Genomic DNA, 18421 nt, shown 5'->3' with positions numbered 1-18421 from the left:
GTGGTGTTTGTTTTTTTTACTTTTTAATTAAAGTAATTTATTCTTATAATTTAGGTTGTTTGTTTTTTTACTTTTTCATGACTTATTATAAACTTTTCACTGAATATAAAAAGCCAAAATATGTAGTTTTTTATAAATAAAAAAAATATTTTCTATTAATAACATAATAGAATTAGGAATATTATTGTTTTTATTATAACTATTTATCACTATTTTTTAGTCACCTCCGTTTCTTAGGTTTAAAAATTCATTATTTTTAGTAGTTAACTCGTCATCACTAAAAGTCACATATTCTGCAATAATTATTAATGCATTACTTCACATGCCTACTTATAACCATTTTTATCATATTATTAAGATCTAACATAATGTACTTTAATCATCTACTCTTGAATCATCAAAATTTATTTTGAAAATTTCACTAATTTGAGGAATTCAACAAATCTTTTTTTCAACCGTTTTAAGGGACATTACGTCTTTCATTTTAAAAGATAAGAGTTAGTTATATATTACATATTCTTGTAAATTTTGAAAGTTTAATGTAGTTTTCTCAATTATGAAAAAAAACGTTGGATTAGATCTTTTTAAACATCATCTTATTTTTACAAATCCATACATTCCATAAAATAATGACAACTTTTTTTTATATAGGGTATGTTGAAAATCTTGCAATTAATTTTATAGTTTTTATACACAATTTCAATCTAAAAAAAAAATCACCTTCAAACAAAAGATGTTTAAGACAGTTAAATTTTATGTGATCCCAAATTCTTTTAACAAAATAACAATTTTTAAAAACATGGTCAATGTTTTCAATGTCTTGATTGCATAGACTACACATGTTTGAAAATTTAATTATTCCAACTATTAGTTATCTGTAAGTAAGAAAGACATTTCTAATAACTAGCTATAATAATTTTTTTTATATATATATAAGATTTAATTTCCAAATCCAATGTAGAATTCTAGATTTAGAATGCATTAGAGGCTTTCTCATTGTTCAATTAATTGACTTAAGAATGAACTCATCATCTTACGAGAAACCCCAAAAAATCCTATTACAAAAAGAAGACGATGGAATAGGGATTGCTTTAATATTTGATAGAATACTTGGATGAAGGATCGAGAAAATAAACAGTAAATTTCACTATTTGGAATTCTAATTTATAAAGTCATACACTTTGACATCACAATTGATGCAATGTAAATGATTTTCATCCACAAAAGAAATAAAAGGCGACATGCAAACACAATAATCTATCTATAAGTAGGGTTTCCTCCCATCTCCTATGCACTATTTTAGCTCAATTTTAATATATTTTTTATAATTACTAACTTTCTTCCAAACAATAATTTTTTTTTTTTAAGATATTAAAAAAATTGTCGTTTTTAACATACTTTTCTCTCACGATCCTAATCCAAATGTTATCACTATCCATGAAGATTCTCAACCCTAGTTTAGTAATTGAAGTTTTATTAACATCTTCATTCCTCCTAATTCCTAATCCTAGTTTAGATTTAAGTTTACAAACCTCTTCCCAAACTTTCAAAGGAAATCCTCTAGACTTCTAGGACCTTACATTTTGCAACTATAAGAAGTTTTTATTAATTATATCTAAATCTTCATTATTCCTCTTTACAAGTTTAAAATTCATAACATGAAGAGGGGAGTTAGTCGATTTAGTTATATTAAGGCTATTGAAATTAGTACCCTGGATTTTCTTCTTTGGAAAATGTACTGTACACGGTTTTTATTTTGGATTGTGTGACACCGTATTTCCAAGACATCAATAATGATTCCAAGTACAAATAAGGGCCAGGCCATCCGAAAGGGTCCTTCAAGTCTACCAATCTTTATGGTCCGACTTAAAAGAACATTCACGCACGATTTCTGAACAAGAAATTTAAAGTTGGATTTGACAACTGCAATTCCAATCCAATCTTATCCCTAAACAAAAGGCATTATAGTGTCGGCATAACTCCCACTTTATATTATATCATTACAAAATCAGCCTGAAATTATAAATTAAAAAAAAAATCATTTTCTCAAATCCACCTAAATATTTAAATTATTACGTGGTAATGAGAATTAATATTATTATTTTTTTGTTATAAAATAGTATCATAAATAATGGGAAACTATAAAAAAGAACATGATCATTTGGATTCGTTTGATTTCAATCCCACGAAGCAAAGGACAAAAGGGGAGAAATAAAGATTATCTTTCCACAATGATCGATTACAATATGATTAAAATCACAACTCAATAATCCTAAATGAATGTAAGAATCTTCTCTCACTAAGCAAAGTGGCAATCTCGAGGGCCACTTTCAATCTTCCATTGCCCTTTTCTTTCTTTTTTCTTTTTGCTCTTTTATGGATCTTGTGATACGTTTCTCGAATACACGTTACACCTTTATCTCCTTTTTTTCCCTTTCTCTGTTCTCTGAAGTAATGATAAACGGACAGCTGTCATGATCCTCCATCAATCCATTCAAAAGGAATTTTATTATTATTATTATTATTATTTTATTTTCCTTTTTGCCTTTTTGAAGCAAAATAAGAAAGAAAGGAATAAATCCCAACAAATTCAATCAAACCCAAAAACCCATGTGTCCATCTTTTCTTCTATATAAGGAAAGAATATAGGTGTATATAAATATTAGATTATACACATACATATAATATATATATATATATATATATATATATATATATATATATATATAAACAACCCCACCCCAACCTCAGCTTCTTCAAGTGAAAACGATTTCAGTGAAGGTTGATCCTGCAAACAACGCAACCCACTCGATCAGAGGGTGAGCAAATCAAGTGTATAGACCATGACATTTCACCCATGCAATCATCGCATTAATTTATAATTAATAGTACCAAACCCCACTTTATATTTTTTTCAGAACTCTTGGATTATGTTTGAATCACAAATGCAGAAAGAAAAAGGGAAAATAAAATAAAAATCAAATATAATAATAATTGCTTTAAAATTTATAATTTTTGTGATTTTTAGTTTTTATATAAAAGAGGGAAAGAAGTGACATGAAGTTTGAAAATATAAGATAAAAGTCTAATAATTTTAAATATGTTTTTTTTTAAATTACAGAAATTATATGTGTGCCGAAAAATAAAATCAGGGTTTAATCCAAAGTTCAAAGATTTTTATAATAAGATTTAGAAGGGAACATGATTATAGGAAGTATGAAGATTCTTACCATTTGAGCACATTAACGGTACATTTGGGCATGTCGCCACCGTCGAGCTTCTTCAAGGCGACGTCCCCGCATGAAATATGCATCCCCACGGTCCCTATCCTCCAACCCCCCACACCTAAACTGACCCTAGTCCGAACCACCACAGAAACCACCATAGCTCTGCTTCGGTACCGAGCCTTCAGCTTCGCTCCAACCTCATCAGCGACCAAGACATTCTTCTCATGGACAGTCCACTTCACGACCGTTGTACTCTTCTTCCCTTGAGTGAACTCGCCCGAACTCCCCGATCCCAACTCGGTCTCATCCTCCCCAAGCCCAGCGGTCAGCGTCACACTTGTCTTGCCGTATCTGAACGTTATCTTGTCGTTAGGGTTCCTCACTTCCACCTTGACGGCCGTTTGCGAATCTATATATGTGGCATCAGATTTGACGGTGACGTTGAAGCGTTGGATCTTGAGAGACTGTAGATGAAAAACCGGAACTTTCGGATTGAACCAGAGGTAGAAAAATGCTCCACCAAGGAAAAGGATAATTATGAGAATGAAAGAGAAAATGCAGAAGAAGCAGCAGCAGATACGACAGCAGCTCCTGCGCCTCCTCTTCACTGGAAACGTTGAAGGAAGAATCGGCTTTCGGAGCCCCGGTTTCGGGGCGAGCCGCACTGGCGCGTTGGGGTCTCTGTAACCCGGTGGTTTCTGGAGAACTGGTTTTGGCGGTTCGGCCATTCCTCAATTCGATTTTTTTTTTCTTTTTTAATTATGCTCTGTATGGCTCTCGAGAATCCTGCAAAAGCAAAATTTATCCTGCTCTATTTGGTCGCCGACAAACCTGCAGAAAAACGAAAATTGTTCATATCGCTTGTTTTGGTTTCCGTGAATTGAGAAGTCGCCTCGACTGAGCCGGATACTTGAATTAGGCTCAGTTGAGTTGAACTTCTTTTGTTTCTAAATCTTCTCGCCGACCGAACGGAAAAATGTGATGTTCACATTAAAAAAAATTCCCCATTACGGCCGTGAAAATTTGATAATTGTTTCCGGTAGAATTGAATGCAGATTAAATGAGGCTGTATCTGATGTTAGAAATAACAAGCGATGACCGAAATGGAATCCAACACAATCTGAGAATTCAATGTCATTAATCCTCCCAAACTTGTGATGCAAATCCAGATTACTCAATCATGAACAACAAAATTTGAATCGAATTACACGCAATAAAATCCGAAACAATCTTGAAAAAACGAAGGGAAATTAAAAGAAAAAAAAGGCAGAAAATAACATGCAGAGACATACAAACCTCAACAGGAGCACATTGGAGCAAATCTCGAGAAAGAAATCCAGTAAGATGCGGCCCAAAATTGATGGAGAAACTGAAGGAGATTAAAGATTGGGAGATCTGATCTGACGAGAAGGAGAATATGACCAAACAGTCCAGAGATAGAGAGAGGAGAGAGAAGAGAAAGATTGTCTTGTTATGGAAAACTCGGGGTGGCAGAAATTTAATCAGCGAGATTCACGCGCGGCTCTCATATGCTGACATGGCGGGAAAGTTTCTGCCACTCTTCTCCTCAGCTCTCTACTCCAGCTTTCCTCTTTCATTTTCCAAATTATAAAAATACCCTTCCTAACAAACCAAAATTAATTCCTACAAACTAAAATAAAAATAAATTTATTAAATATCATTATAAATTGTATATTAATATTTGTTATTGATACTAAAACTTAGATATAATATTCTTTTATACTATAAAATTTTAGTGACCAAATATGATTAAAGTTGTAACCCAACACTAACGACTAAGATGCAATTATTAATTCATATGAAAAATCATAATAAAATTTAAAGTAGGAGACAGCTGACATTATGATATGAAGGATAGTTTTGGAAATTCATATTTGTGTAAGGACAGTATAGTAATAGTGTAAATTCATATAATTATTATTTAACGATCTAATTACAGGTGTGATGGTGGAGCGGAGTTGAATGCTACTCGTTCGTCCACGTGGACGGGCTCTGGGCAGCCGTTATCCAGTACGGTGTCGTTTTCGCTAACGACAACTTCCAGAAGAATACGTTGAAAGCCTTTCTTTAATTACGCCAATACCCTTAACCGCGGCCCTTATTTACAATCGATGTCACTGTAGTACACAGTTTATGTAACGCAGAAGCAATCGCATCACACAGTTGGGGCTTTTGGTCATTTTTGATGTGGTCCGGGACTATATTCATGGATTAGAAGAAAAAAACTATTTTTTATTAATTATTATAATTTATTCATTAAATTATAATTATAAACTTTTCATTCCCCTAGTTAAAAAATTTAAAAGTTTGTTTAGTCGTAGGATTTAAAAACGATTTTCTATTTTTAAAACTAGAAAATTGTTTTTAAAAATTTCTCACATTGGTTGTTATTATATAAAATCATTTTTAAAAATATTTAAAAATAAGTATAAGTTATTTTTATCAAATTTTAAAAATAAAAGGACTTTTTGACCATATTTTTTAAAAGTTGTTTTTTGTTTTTTAATTTAAAAATATTTTTAAAAAATAAATTTAGAAAATATAGTGAATTGGATGCTTATGTTTTTAAAATATTTTTTATTTTTTATTTTTGAATAAACTTTCAACAATATATAATGAAAATTTTATTGATTTTGTGTAGAAAGGCATTTTATAATGATGATAAAAGGTCATGGATTATGACCTAGAAAAGAAAGTATTGTTTATGAGTTTTATTTTCTCGGAAGGCAATCATGTATGTATGTTCCCCCCTGGCACTAAAATTGAAACGATACATGACCCACCAAAGTGGCAGACAACCCAACGGTTCAAACAAAATTAATACAAAATGCCTGGAAAAAATGACAACATTAGAATCCACATGCCCATCCCAACAACACCGACCGCCTTTTTTCTTTTTCCGCCCACCATAGCATGGCCTCACGTTATTAAAATATGGTAGATAAGGAAAAAGATTGTAGACCTCAAAACTATCATATATATATATATATATATATATATATATATATATATATATAAATAAAAGAGAAAGTGAATATTGATTATTAATTGGACTTTTTAAAAGCTTAAGGTTATATTTTTGAAGTATTTTTAAAAAATAGTTTTGAAAAGAAAATAATTTTTAAAAACTGTTATATAATATTTTATAAACAAAAGCTTGTATGAACTTGAAATGCTTTTTAGTATGAAAATATATTATTTTTTATTTTTAAAAAATATATTTTTATTTTCATTAATATTTTTATTTTATATAACAAAAACCGTTTAAAAGCATAATTATCAAACTATCATTAAAAATTAATGATAGTTTATTTAATTTAGTCGAGGAATAAGAAATTATTTTTCGTATTTGTTTAAATAAAAGTAATTATATAAACAATAAAAATTTTGAAAATAAATAATAGAGATGATTCATGAATCTTTTAATAAAACTATTAGTGGTGTTTGAATATATTAACATAATAATAATAATAATGATTTTTGATAATAAGTATATATAAAAAAATTATAAATAATTTTTTTTTTGAAGTATTTGAAAAATTATTAAGGATGGTTTTCAAAATTTTATCCAACACTTCATTTTTATTAAAAAAAACAGTTTTATAAGGATTAGAAATCATGCCTAATCCCTCTTAAAATCATCCCCAAAAGAGCCGTTAATTATAATATTAAAAATTAAACTATTTTGAAGGATAAATATATGTATAAAATGAGTCAAATCCATTCAGAAGACTCCAAACGGTCAATGAAACACGTCCATTGCTGCTCTAACGTGGGGGCGAGTGTAATATACTAATATCTTGGAGAATGCAAGGGCCTTTTAGTCATTTTGCAAATGAGGATAGAAATTGAATTAGAAAATTTATTTAATTTGGGGAAATGGGAGGCCGCTATTGGAGTTGGGTCTTCATTGTCATGATGGTTGCTCAGTCCATTTTTCTTACTTTAATTAAAATTTTTGTCGGCAAAATATTTTAATTATTATTAAATTTAGTATTGATCTATAAATTTTTATTCCAATATTAATATAACTTTATATATAAGAGTTGGGCCCAGCTTCGGCCCAATAAGGTAGTTGGGCCCAGATTCGGCCCAATACGGTAGTTGGGCCGGGGTGGCAGTCAAGTCAGACACACAGTTAGGGTCAACCAAAAAGTGAGTTGGATTGGGTTGGGCCAATACACTCATTTTCTCCATCTTTTGTCCACATATAAAATAATTACAAGTTTACTATTTTTAAGAATAAAATAAAAAATTTAGGAAAACTTTCCATTTTTTTTCCTTGTTTTTAAATTACGGGTTGGGAACTATTTTAAATATAATTAAGAAAATGCGTTAAAAAAATTATTTTATATTTTATATTTTTAAGAATAAAAGATTTGTGTTTCTATAAAATATTTAAGATTGTTTAAAAAAATAATTATATTAATATATAAGATGATTAAAATAAAATATTAGACATAAAAATTATTTTAAAATATTAAAAATAGATTAAAAATATTTTATGTTGCTAAATAAATTTTTATTTTATGAAAATTAAAATTAGTTTTTATAAACTATTGTTTTAAAAAAAATGTTTTTTCAAACGGGTTTGACGGTTTTACTAATCTTTGTATTTTGTTAACGGTTGAAATATTGCTAAGTTCACAAATTTAAAATTACACTTGATGAAAATTTTATTTTCTAAAAACTAACATAATTTAGCCTAAATAAAATAAATAGAAAAAAAAATGAAATTTTAATTTAAAACCCTTGCAAAACCCCGAACGTGCTGTTCACCCTACACCTCGCCGGAAGGAGAGAGAGCACTGGTCGCCCTCGCCATCGATACGCCTCCACCGGCCACCACTTCTAGGCCTAAACGGTTTCGTTTTTCTCTTTCTTTGCTCTCCCTATTTTTTTTTTTTTTTTATGATCTTTTGGAATTTCTTTATCATCGTACCTTAATTGAGTTTCATTCTCTGTTGTGCATTTCTGATAATTGTTGGTGAGGATTGATTTGGGTTTGCTCGGTTTCTTGCTTTTGGTTAAAGGGTTTCTGGGCAAGTGATTGTTTTCGAGGAAAATTTCAATTTATTCTTGAATCTTGATGTTGATTGTAAGCTGTAAACATGTATTTATTGATACAAGCGCCACACCCAAATTTGAAAATTGCATTATCAGGCTAATAGTTCTGAAACATTTGTTTGAAAAAGCAATTTTTAGCTGTTTTTAAAGATTATGGATTTTATATCACTCCATTCAGATGATACTCTCAGCATCAGGAGTCATCTCTCCTTGGGAAAGTGTACTTCTGTATTTGAAATTTCGTGAGTAAATGTGTAATCTGTGTGTTTTCAATTTCCGAAGTTGAAACCATGATTGGGAAGTATGTGATCAAGGGAGGAGGTTTTCTCTGGGAGGTCTTGGGTTTTCTCTCCTTAATTTTCATTTTTTGATGATATCTCATGACACATAATTAGAAGTTCTGTTTGGGGTTTAAATCCCTTCTTGCATGTTTCCTTTTTTTTTTTTTTACTGTATTTTTTTAGTTTTATCCAGTGATGCTAAATGTCATTCTTTTATTTGAATTAGGGTTTCCTTGCGTTTTGTTATTTTGTAAACTAACGGTCCTCTAAATTTTCCTACTATTTACAACTTGAACTTTTCTTTAGTTCAGGATTTGTAGTTATTATGGAGTTTGTGAGCCCTGAAGGACTTCGCTTGGATGGCCGCCGTCCCATGGAGGTATTCTTCTCTCCCTCTTTCTACATGTATTTGTGTTGATGTTTTTCCTGAAAAAAATATACTGATAGTGTGTTTATGACCATATGTAACATGTGTATACTACATACTATGGCCTGCTTGATTGCTGAGAAATAGTGAGGGAAAGAAAAGAAAATTGAAACCCTGGCTCCAAAAAGCATTGTTAATGAGTTTTGTTATGTTGTGTCAGATATTTGGCCAAGTTAATTAGAAGTCTTCCTCATTTTCTAGATGGTGGAAAATATTGAATTTCACATCGTGTTTCTTTTTATCTTTGTCAGTTTTCTTGGCAAGCAAACAGATGGATAATGTAATTAAATTCCATTTTCTCAGGCGCCTAATGACCCATTAACTTCTTTTTTTTTTTTTTTCCTTCTGGGAATCTCAGATGAGGCAGATACGAGGAGAGATTGGTGCTGTGGCCAAGGCAGATGGGTACTAAGATTTTGTTCTGCTAATATAGCTTCTGGCATTTCTTTTATTTTTATTTTTCTTTTCTTTTCTTTTTTCTTTTTAATTTCAACTGTTACATAATTGCAGTTCTGCATTTTTTGAGATGGGCAACACCAAAGTAATTGCTGCAGTGTATGGCCCTAGAGAGGTACCCTTAGATTAATGCCTTCTAACCCAATCTTCCTATCATCAACTGTTTTTTAGCATTAGTTTCATAAAAATGGGAGGAGATCTATCTTCTTTCAATCAAGGACTTAATACTTAAAGCAAAATTCCCACCATACCACTGCATATGTTTGGGTGTGCATCACCCAAGATGAGTTTCTACCTCATACAGGGTTTGGGAAAGATGGGGAGACCCACAGCTACTGGTCTGAAAATTCAAGAGCGAACTACAAAGTATACTGAAAAGAAAGGAAATTATGAAGGTTCCTGAATGGACAACATTATGAGTTAATTAAGATATAACAAGATGAATATTTGTGGTTCAATGACTGCAACTTAATTTCTTTGTTGAGGTTTAAGCATATGTCCTTAGACCTTGTTTTGTAAAAGATTTCTGAGTGATATTCGGGTATGTATTTGGGAAACAAATAACCATGATCCAATCTCTTTGGGGTTGGGAAAAATTGAAGAATTCGATATTAATACACTCCAGATATTTAAAATAGGCATGCTATACTGCAGGTGTGTTGTCTATTCAATTTTCTGTCTCTCATTTTATCTATAACCTATCACTGTAAAACTGTTCAATGGTTTTTATATTCACTTTTATAGAATGGGCTGCTTCTATATGTTTTGACTGATCTGTTCTGTTTTCCAGGTTGAAAATAGGAGCCAGCAAATTAGTGACCAGGCACTGGTAATATGTTTTTGGTTATAATGTTGTTTCTTTTGTTTTTTGGTCCATTCATCTATGGTTTTTATATCATGTCAGTATTAATACGTCTTTCCAGGTTCGTTGTGAGTATACAATGGCTAATTTTAGCACTGGAGATCGTATGAGGAAACCAAAGGGTGACAGGTTATTCTCTGTTATTTATCATTTTACTTTCCTGTCACTTGTTTCTGATATATTTGTCATGGTAAAGATTTTGATTGGTTTTGAACATGAATGCATCTGCTGCATGAGCAAATTAAAATATATTATATATTTATATATAAGGGGGGACTTCTTTTAATATTGTATATATGTTTTGTTGTTACCTGCAGGCGATCCACAGAGATATCTCTAGTTATTCGCCAAACTATGGAAGCATGCATATTAACACACCTAATGCCTCGTTCTCAGGTGCAACCACATTATTTTATGGGAATTTTCCTCCATGAGTTGGTACAATATCTTTCACTGAAGCCTTGCTTGTCTAATTTGCAGATAGACATTTTTGTTCAAGTTCTCCAAGCAGATGGAGGTAACTCAAAACTCAAATTAGGAGTGCCTATACAGTGAACTTCTTGATGACTGCAGAGTTCCTTTTTATTTAGCTTTTGTTTTCACTTAGCTTTTATATTTATCACCCTCTGTTTGTGTGTGTGCATGCATTTACCTCATGAAATTTGTGGGATGAGTGAGAATATGTCAGTGTGTGCACATGTGAACAACATACCTCATGGCATTTGTACATGTGTGTATGCATGCATGTGTGTAGTTATCACCCTTTGATTGTGTGTGTGTTTATCCGAGCTCATAGCATGATGTGGAATGATAAATAACTTAGCATGTGTCTGTGTGTGTATTTATTTTCACCCTCTGTGTGTGTGCATGTGTGAGCATGCATGAATGCACTTACCTCATGGCATTTGTGAGATGAGTGATAACATGGCTTGTATATGTGCTTGCTTGGGTATTTATTGCCATCTTTCTGTATGTGATGGCATGCTTATACACGTCCTTACCTCATGGCATGCATAAGATGAGTGATAACATGGCATGTGTGTAGTGTACAAACACACTTACCCCGTGGAATGTGTGAGATGAGTGATAACTTAGCAAATTTAGCAACATCAGATCCTCCATTTTATTGTTGTGGAATCTTTTTGGTGAGCCTACAGTGAGGGAAGCTATTTAAAGTTTAATCTGTTTAAAAGGCTAAATAAACATGATGTTTTGGAGATCTCTCATATGATTGATTGCTGTGTTGAGTGTGACAAAGGAGCTAATATCCTGGAACACTAATTGGGAGGCCTGTTACTTCAATTTGTTCTGTTATCATATGTAAATATGCTGATTGAATATTTTGATGTGATGAGTCCATCTTCTGGAATGGGAAAAAGGTTCCCTAATTGAGGCGTCAGTTGCCTACAGGAACAAGATCTGCATGCATCAATGCTGCAACTTTGGCCCTTGCTGATGCTGGGATTCCGATGCGTGATCTTGTTACTTCATGTAGTGCTGGATACCTTAACAGCACTCCACTACTTGGTAAACCAGTGCATCCTTCTCCCTCACCTTTACACAACTATATCTCATTTCCAAATGGGGTTCTCATCTGATTCTATAGCAGGTTTTATTATAATTGAAACCTTTTATTTCGGCAGATCTGAACTATGTTGAAGATAGTGCTGGAGGTCCCGATGTTACTGTAGGAATTCTACCTAAGTTAGACAAAGTGACTCTTCTTCAGGTTCATATCTCATAGTTTCATTTTCTTTTCTGATCTTCACTATTTCCTTTTGTTAATTAACATCTCAGGTTATTCCTGCTGTACTTGAACATTGACAAAGTTTTAGGATTTGCAAAACTGCTCTTTCCTAGCTTTTATTCTTTTGAAACCTTTTCCCATGTTACAAACAAATATTCTGGAAAAACATATGAATTATGGATTCCTTTTACCACCTTTTAATCTTATGGTTCTAGGATCAGATGTAATTTTTATCATGTGTTTGAAGCTAGAATTTTTCCTCAACATTCAACTTCTTTAACCCGTTTTGCCTTTTTTGCATTACTCGAATGAGTTTGGTATTGAAATTTTTCATTATTTGGGCGAGGGACTTTGCTCAAGTAAGGAGACATTAAGATTTCCTCTTAGGTTTTCATTTGTGATGTTTCTCTGCAGATGGATGCTAAGTTACCAATGGATATTTTTGAAAATGTCATGCAACTTGCAATAGAAGGCTGCAAGGCAATAGCAAATTACATTCGAGAAGTAAGAAAATCTCAACTTGATTTGCTCGTAGTCAAACACAATATTGGTCTTGCTTCCATTTTAAAATTTAATCTTGTGACTCTGCATTCAAGCATGCTCATTCACATCAATATCATTGCTTGCTTTTCTTTCTTTGAAAAAGTTGGTATCTCTTTTGTTGGTGTGGTTGGCAGGTATTATTAGAGAATACCAAGCAACTGGAGTATCGTCGAGGTCCATAGCTTAAAAATCAATGTAAGAAGCTAAAGGCCCCCAATTTGAAGCCTCAATTTTGTATTTTAGAAGGATAGTGACTGCTGGTTTCTGCTTTTCAACACAATTATTTGACCCAGAAACTGCTTTTCTATGTTAAATCAGAAAAATCATTCCAAAATTGAGCCGTGAAGTAATACGGCACTGATGAAGACACAAAAATAACAATTTACCATACCATCGTATAGCTTACGGTTTGCTTAAAATTTCTATTTCAGGTATTTGATGTAAAAGCCTGTGTTGCCTCCATGGTCATCTGCTCAGTGTTAATTTTCAGTTCGTCTGATCTTTACATGGAAATTTTCTTGGATTCTGGAATTGGCGGGCATTGTTTGCTAAAATCAGCTTGTACAATGTCTCAAAACTTTTACTAGGGTCATTGCATAGTCCTCTTGTTTTCATTTTGGGATACTTTTCTGGTACTTTAACACTCAGACAACTGCAGTTTTGTATTATGCAATATCTTTGTGAAAAAAGGTAGTTGTGTTAAAAGAAAATTGTTGACATCTGATACTTCTGGGTTCTGCATCACATCCTACTGCATTAACAGGGTTTTGATACCCAAAAATTATCGTATTCTGAGATGAGTTGGTTAATGTTTTGCTCAGTATTAACATATGCAGATCAACAGGAATCCACAGAAACAAGCTCCTTCTGATGGCTCCACCTGTTTCTATGGAAAGCAAAAGTGGGAGGAATTCTTGATTTCCACAAGAGACGAAAGCTGATGGTGAAAATGTAGAAGCAATTGGAGACGTAATCTCCAAATAAACTCTGCCTTTTCCCAAACACAACACCCAAGTCAATATCGTAGGTGGGTAAGACCGTAAGAGGCTAGACCTAATGCAACTTTGTGAGTCATTTCCAAAGAAAATGTTTTCCTTTCCCCCAAACAAGTTTGACCACCTTTTTCAAAGTTATCCAAATTCATGGAACCAGATCTCCTTTCACATTTCAATTCATCTCTAATTTTTCTTGGGTCGATGGGAATCTTCCATATCTAAACAAAAACAATTAGAAAAAAACAAAAAAAAAAAGGAGGCAGCTCAGCTGCCGTTCTTGAAAAAGAATCAAGGAATTTTCTAGTCAATTACAGGGGGGTAATTTCTCATGACCCTGGTCTCAGAAAACTGCAACTTGATTACATTTTCATTCTGAGTTTTAACACTACAAACACGTCTAAAAGTAGATTTGGACAATTACAACTAACAACTGGGGGCCACAACTTGTACAGTTTTCTCAGTGACATCTCCCTCTAATGATCTAGATACTCACTGCAGAAACTTGAAGGCACAACTGATAGCTCCAAACGCCCGGTCCATTCTTCACCAGGCTTCAAGGTGATGGGTTTCTCAATCGCTGCCCCATCAACACAAAGCATCTGTTTGTACTCCTCGTCGCCAAAATCTGCCATTGCCTTTGATTTCTTGTCCCATGGATTCCAAACCACTGTGTAGATATGGAAATAAATTTGTCATAGATCTGAGTTGAGCCCCATGTACCATCCACAAGTCAAAACTCATAAATTTAACTTTTATAACATATCAAAGGCATCTCACCGACGTCTGGTAGGCCCTCCTTTCTTATTACAAATGTCCGCTTCTTTTCATGATCAAGGACGGCAATCAAATGTGATGAGCTAAGATACACCCGATCCACCTGCAAGGGACAGAAAATATGCTAAAAAATATGCTCATCCAAGCTTCACTCCTTTTACCCAAAAGTGCATAGAAAATGAAAATGGACATTGATTCATGCAACTTTAAATGAAACAAAATTTGGTATTTTGCCATGACCGACATTTTCCCAATCCTCTAGAGTCCCCACCCTAAGGAAATTTTGTGGCTTAGCTCCATTCCTGATATAGTCACTAATATAAATCCTTAACATGTCATACTGTAGTAATCAAGAGGATGCTGACCTCAGATTCAAAAGTAATGGCATCTCCTTGTTCTGTGAACCGCTCCCTTTGGCAAAGGTTGTCTAGGTAGTCAAGGGTTTCCAAGCCTTCTATCCTCACTTCACTGTGGATATAAATCACGTTATAAAAGTCCGAATACCATATATCTTGCATGAGATTAAACAAAAAGTTGATGTTAGTCCTCCTTGACAACACAGGTATCCCATACTTTGCCTCATTTATGATTGTTGGATGTAAAAGAGGAGAGAAAGAAAAGTAACTGTATAGATGCGTACAAACTACTTTTTAATTCAACAATATCCTCCATACCTTATGTCGGAAACTGACAGATATGTGTGATAAGCAAAAGAGAAACTAAATGGCCTGCCATTGATGTTCCTGATGCGCGATATCAAGGTCAAAACTCCATCTGCTGCAAGAGATATCCTCAGACGAAACTCATAACTGAGGCAAAGAAAGAGGTACGTGAGCAACATGCAGTCATGTTAACAACCACACACTTAAACAAGACGAACTCGATCAAACATGCAAGAGCTTTATACATAAAAGCTACTTAACATAATGAGATGAAGTTCTGAGAGGCTATTTGAATCTTCATGTATCACAAGATTTGACGCTAATGGCTTTATATGGTGAAACATTTAGAGATTCCACCTTGTCTAAGTTCGTACCTATGTGGCCAGCCCTTCAGATCTTCTTCAGTTGGCTTGAGTAGTAAGTCAACGAAGGATTTGCCATGGGAATCATTTGGGGGCAGAGGTGGAGGATTTTCATCAATTGTCCAAAGCTTGTTCCTTGCAAACCCATGTTGTTCCAGTGATCCACAGTTTCCAAACTTCACAAGCATTGGTATAAAACCTACCATCAGTTAGAGATGTCCAAAGACCATTATTTGCTTTGCCATGAAAAACAGGATTGAAAATACCTGGGGAAAACAAATAGGGATTCCTCCCCTCATTGCTTTCGGGGGCTTAAAGATCGCCTACAATTGACACAAGAACAGATAATAAATCAGTTGCATATCCATTTCTTGGTTTTTTCTGCTTGGTGATTTACAAATTATCTCATGAATGTAGTCAGCATGTGCAAATTTTCAACTGATGGCTACCTGTTTCTGGTAGGTCTGTGGTGATCATCTAATAGTGATCAACTTGTAGTTTCAGTAACCCAAAATATCTTTTGTCTATTAACATAGATCATCAATATCAGTCGGGGCCAACACAATCAAGAAGATCATTTCAATTGGATAAGTCCAAAAAGAATCCTTCATTTAGCCATGTCCTAGTTTTTTATCAAACAATGTTACAACACGCTGCTGGGTATGATTTTATTGGCTCGGTCCAACAAACAGTGCAGTAAATGTCATAAGCACCGGTATGTAACAGTCAAAATGCAAATTTCTATCAAAAATCAAAGTTAGCACAACTATAGAATGCAGTATATCGAGCCATGTAATGATGAAAACTCAATAGAACTTGTTTGGATCAGTAGCGGCCAGACAGCCCAATTAAGAAATTAACCCGAATAGAACAATAACTGGAGTACCTAAAGGACAGGTGGGATTGGAAAACCAAACCTTACTGCTAGTAAATAGAAGTTCTTCCCCTTGTTCATTTCTCCAAGAAGTAACCTGGCCTCCATGCAAGCTAACCTAAAATCATCAAAAGAAAAACATCACACCATCAAACCAAAACCATTTCAACATAAATTATCATCAGACCCAACACAAAGTTTTCTATTACAGATAAAACCATTAAGCTAAAATTCTTCAAATTCATCACTGTAATTGATCAAGTAGCAATAAAGAGGCTGAAGAGAGTAACCCGTGCTGAAGCTCCTTGCGGGTTCCGGAGCACAACCTGATCGATCCCATTCCAGTCCTTTGTAACTTCAATTGCTGTTCTATGATCCCAAACTGCTGCAGAATGCCCCATTCTACTCTCTCTCCTCCTTCTTGGTCTCTCTACAATCTAGAAACTGACTCAGACTCCTATGGATTCTAGGCTCTTATCCCACTTCTTGAGCATGAAAAACTGACGGTGATATAGAAAAAAGGGAGCAATAAAGTCACTGGGTTAGCTGAAAATCAGAACACAACCCAACACCTATCCTGTGACAACCTTGCGATCCCGTGAACCAAAAGCGAAAAACCAGCTACCAATTTAACTTTCCTAAGCTTTTTATGCAGCGGTTTTCTCAGATCCAGAAAACCCTCTTGCTAGAGAAACCCCTAGAATGCTAATTTGTGAGAGAACTATCGGAGAAACCCTAAGCCTAAATATAGGAACATCTGGCACTTGAAATAAATGACAAATCCTCAAAAATCCAAGCTAAAATACACTAACAAATCCACAGAGATTGTCCTATTTACATAAAAATAAAATAAGACAATCAATCAAATGTAATCCAAAAGGAAACAAAGCACCCCTAAATGTAATCCCAAGTTCTAACTTCAACGAAGAAATTTCACCAAACCTCTCACTCTTTCTACTTAAAGAATTAAACACTAATCCCAAATCCCAAATACAGCCTCCAAATCTCAAAAAATCCAACAAAGAATTGGATTTTTCAGAAAACTGAGTGTCTGTGAAATCAATCCAAATTCCCCTAATAACTAAATTCCAACAAAATCCTCTTGGGAACGCCAAAAGCAAGAGGAAGTAGACCCATTAAAACAATGCCCATTTGAGAGAAAAATGAGAAAAATTCAAAACTCAACACGTGAAAACAAGGGAAGAGATGATCTTTCAATCAACCCCTCTTCCAGAAGGGTTCATATATATAAAACTTTGTGTAAATAATGAAAGATTTGAAGGAAAATGATTCTTAGAAAAGATTGTCGAAGCTGAGAAACACTGAGAAAATAAGGGAAAATGTGCGGACAAAAAACCGGTTTTCTTTTTCCTCTGCTAGACGAGGCGAGGACGTTGAGATACGTGAAGTATATGTACATGCTGTACAAACGGTCAAAATTTCAAAAGAAAAAAAAAAGAATTTTAAGATTACAACTAACAGAAAAAATAAATAAATAAATAAATAAATGAAGTTGTCTAGGATCTTGTCTGCTATATGGATACCGTTTCTTTTTGCCAAAATCTATCTCCCACACCCATTATTTTCTTGGGGTCCAAACAAGTTGAGAAATATTGGATAAGGTTCGTAACTTTTCATTATAATGAATCCGTTCACTATCGAGATCCATTTAGTCAAAATTATATGGCCATCGAATTCAACTTTTATACTCAACCATTCATATATATATATATATATATATATATATAAATTTGGGTTATTATTAAAATAAAATAATATTTATGTCAACATATTATTGATTTTAATAGATTATTATAGAAACCATTTAGTTTTATTTTAATTTTTAATATCTAAAAGGTATAGTAAATTCTAAATTGTTAAAATATTGTAAGAGTCTATTTAATTGTAAATAAATTAAGAATTTATTTGATAATAATTTTAGAAAATATTTTTAATATTTAAAAATTTGTATCCTTAAACAATTGCATATCATATTTCATTAATATGAGTTTAAATTTTATCAAGTTTGAACAAAAACAAAACCCTAGACCAAATTTGTGGAAGGGTCCATTTTGGGTGAATGGGAAGGCACTTTTCCTCAATTGAAAATGTGACATAGAGTC

At 33.3% G+C, this 18421-nt stretch overlaps 3 protein-coding genes across 4 annotated transcripts; 1 reads left to right on the top strand and 2 right to left on the bottom strand.

The window, feature by feature from the left end:
- Nucleotides 1-2140: 2140 nt before the first annotated feature.
- Nucleotides 2141-4731, bottom strand: LOC117931675 (NDR1/HIN1-like protein 13). Of its 2 annotated transcripts, XM_034852683.1 has the most exons (3): nt 4524-4731; nt 3231-4058; nt 2141-2788 (listed from the first exon to the last, which is right to left on the bottom strand). In XM_034852683.1, exons 2-3 carry the CDS (start codon nt 3953-3955, stop codon nt 2773-2775), a joined length of 741 nt encoding a protein of 246 aa, XP_034708574.1. In that variant the 5' UTR covers nt 3956-4058; nt 4524-4731; the 3' UTR covers nt 2141-2772. The 2 variants fall into 2 exon arrangements, with proteins under 2 accessions (XP_034708574.1, XP_034708575.1); XM_034852684.1 differs by lacking the exon at nt 2141-2788 and having other exon boundaries at nt 3227-4058.
- A 3286-nt stretch (nt 4732-8017) lies between these two features.
- Nucleotides 8018-13357, top strand: LOC117932218 (exosome complex component RRP41 homolog). The gene is made up of 13 exons (XM_034853336.1): nt 8018-8112; nt 8908-8975; nt 9382-9428; nt 9534-9594; nt 10270-10308; nt 10403-10470; nt 10659-10737; nt 10822-10858; nt 11752-11868; nt 11985-12070; nt 12503-12592; nt 12766-12826; nt 13063-13357. Exons 2-12 carry the CDS (start codon nt 8922-8924, stop codon nt 12811-12813), a joined length of 726 nt encoding a protein of 241 aa, XP_034709227.1. The 5' UTR covers nt 8018-8112; nt 8908-8921; the 3' UTR covers nt 12814-12826; nt 13063-13357.
- Nucleotides 13358-13870: 513 nt separating this feature from the next.
- Nucleotides 13871-17693, bottom strand: LOC117932217 (putative glucose-6-phosphate 1-epimerase). The gene is made up of 8 exons (XM_034853335.1): nt 16589-17693; nt 16342-16416; nt 15691-15747; nt 15437-15600; nt 15075-15209; nt 14766-14868; nt 14404-14503; nt 13871-14293 (listed from the first exon to the last, which is right to left on the bottom strand). Exons 1-8 carry the CDS (start codon nt 16697-16699, stop codon nt 14100-14102), a joined length of 939 nt encoding a protein of 312 aa, XP_034709226.1. The 5' UTR covers nt 16700-17693; the 3' UTR covers nt 13871-14099.
- Between the last annotated feature and the right edge of the window lie 728 nt (nt 17694-18421).

Source organism: Vitis riparia, chromosome 15 (genome assembly GCF_004353265.1).
Source record: "Vitis riparia cultivar Riparia Gloire de Montpellier isolate 1030 chromosome 15, EGFV_Vit.rip_1.0, whole genome shotgun sequence".
NCBI classification, from domain to species: domain Eukaryota; kingdom Viridiplantae; phylum Streptophyta; class Magnoliopsida; order Vitales; family Vitaceae; genus Vitis; species Vitis riparia.
The sequence above is the reverse complement of the archived record's forward strand: the minus strand, read 5'-3'. Positions and strand labels throughout refer to the sequence as shown.

Coding starts and splice junctions, on each gene's coding strand:
- LOC117931675 (XM_034852683.1), bottom strand. CDS start 3,955: ATGGCCGAACCGCCAAAACCAGTTCTCCAGAAACCACCGGGTTACAGA.
- LOC117932218 (XM_034853336.1), top strand. CDS start 8,922: ATGGAGTTTGTGAGCCCTGAAGGACTTCGCTTGGATGGCCGCCGTCCC. Junction 9,595..10,269: donor CAGTGTATGGCCCTAGAGAG/GTACCCTTAGAT, acceptor TCTGTTTTCCAG/GTTGAAAATAGGAGCCAGCA. Junction 10,471..10,658: donor AGGAAACCAAAGGGTGACAG/GTTATTCTCTGT, acceptor TGTTACCTGCAG/GCGATCCACAGAGATATCTC.
- LOC117932217 (XM_034853335.1), bottom strand. CDS start 16,699: ATGGGGCATTCTGCAGCAGTTTGGGATCATAGAACAGCAATTGAAGTT. Junction 15,601..15,690: donor TCCCTATTTGTTTTCCCCAG/GTATTTTCAATC, acceptor ATGCTTGTGAAG/TTTGGAAACTGTGGATCACT. Junction 14,869..15,074: donor CTGTCAGTTTCCGACATAAG/GTATGGAGGATA, acceptor TTATATCCACAG/TGAAGTGAGGATAGAAGGCT.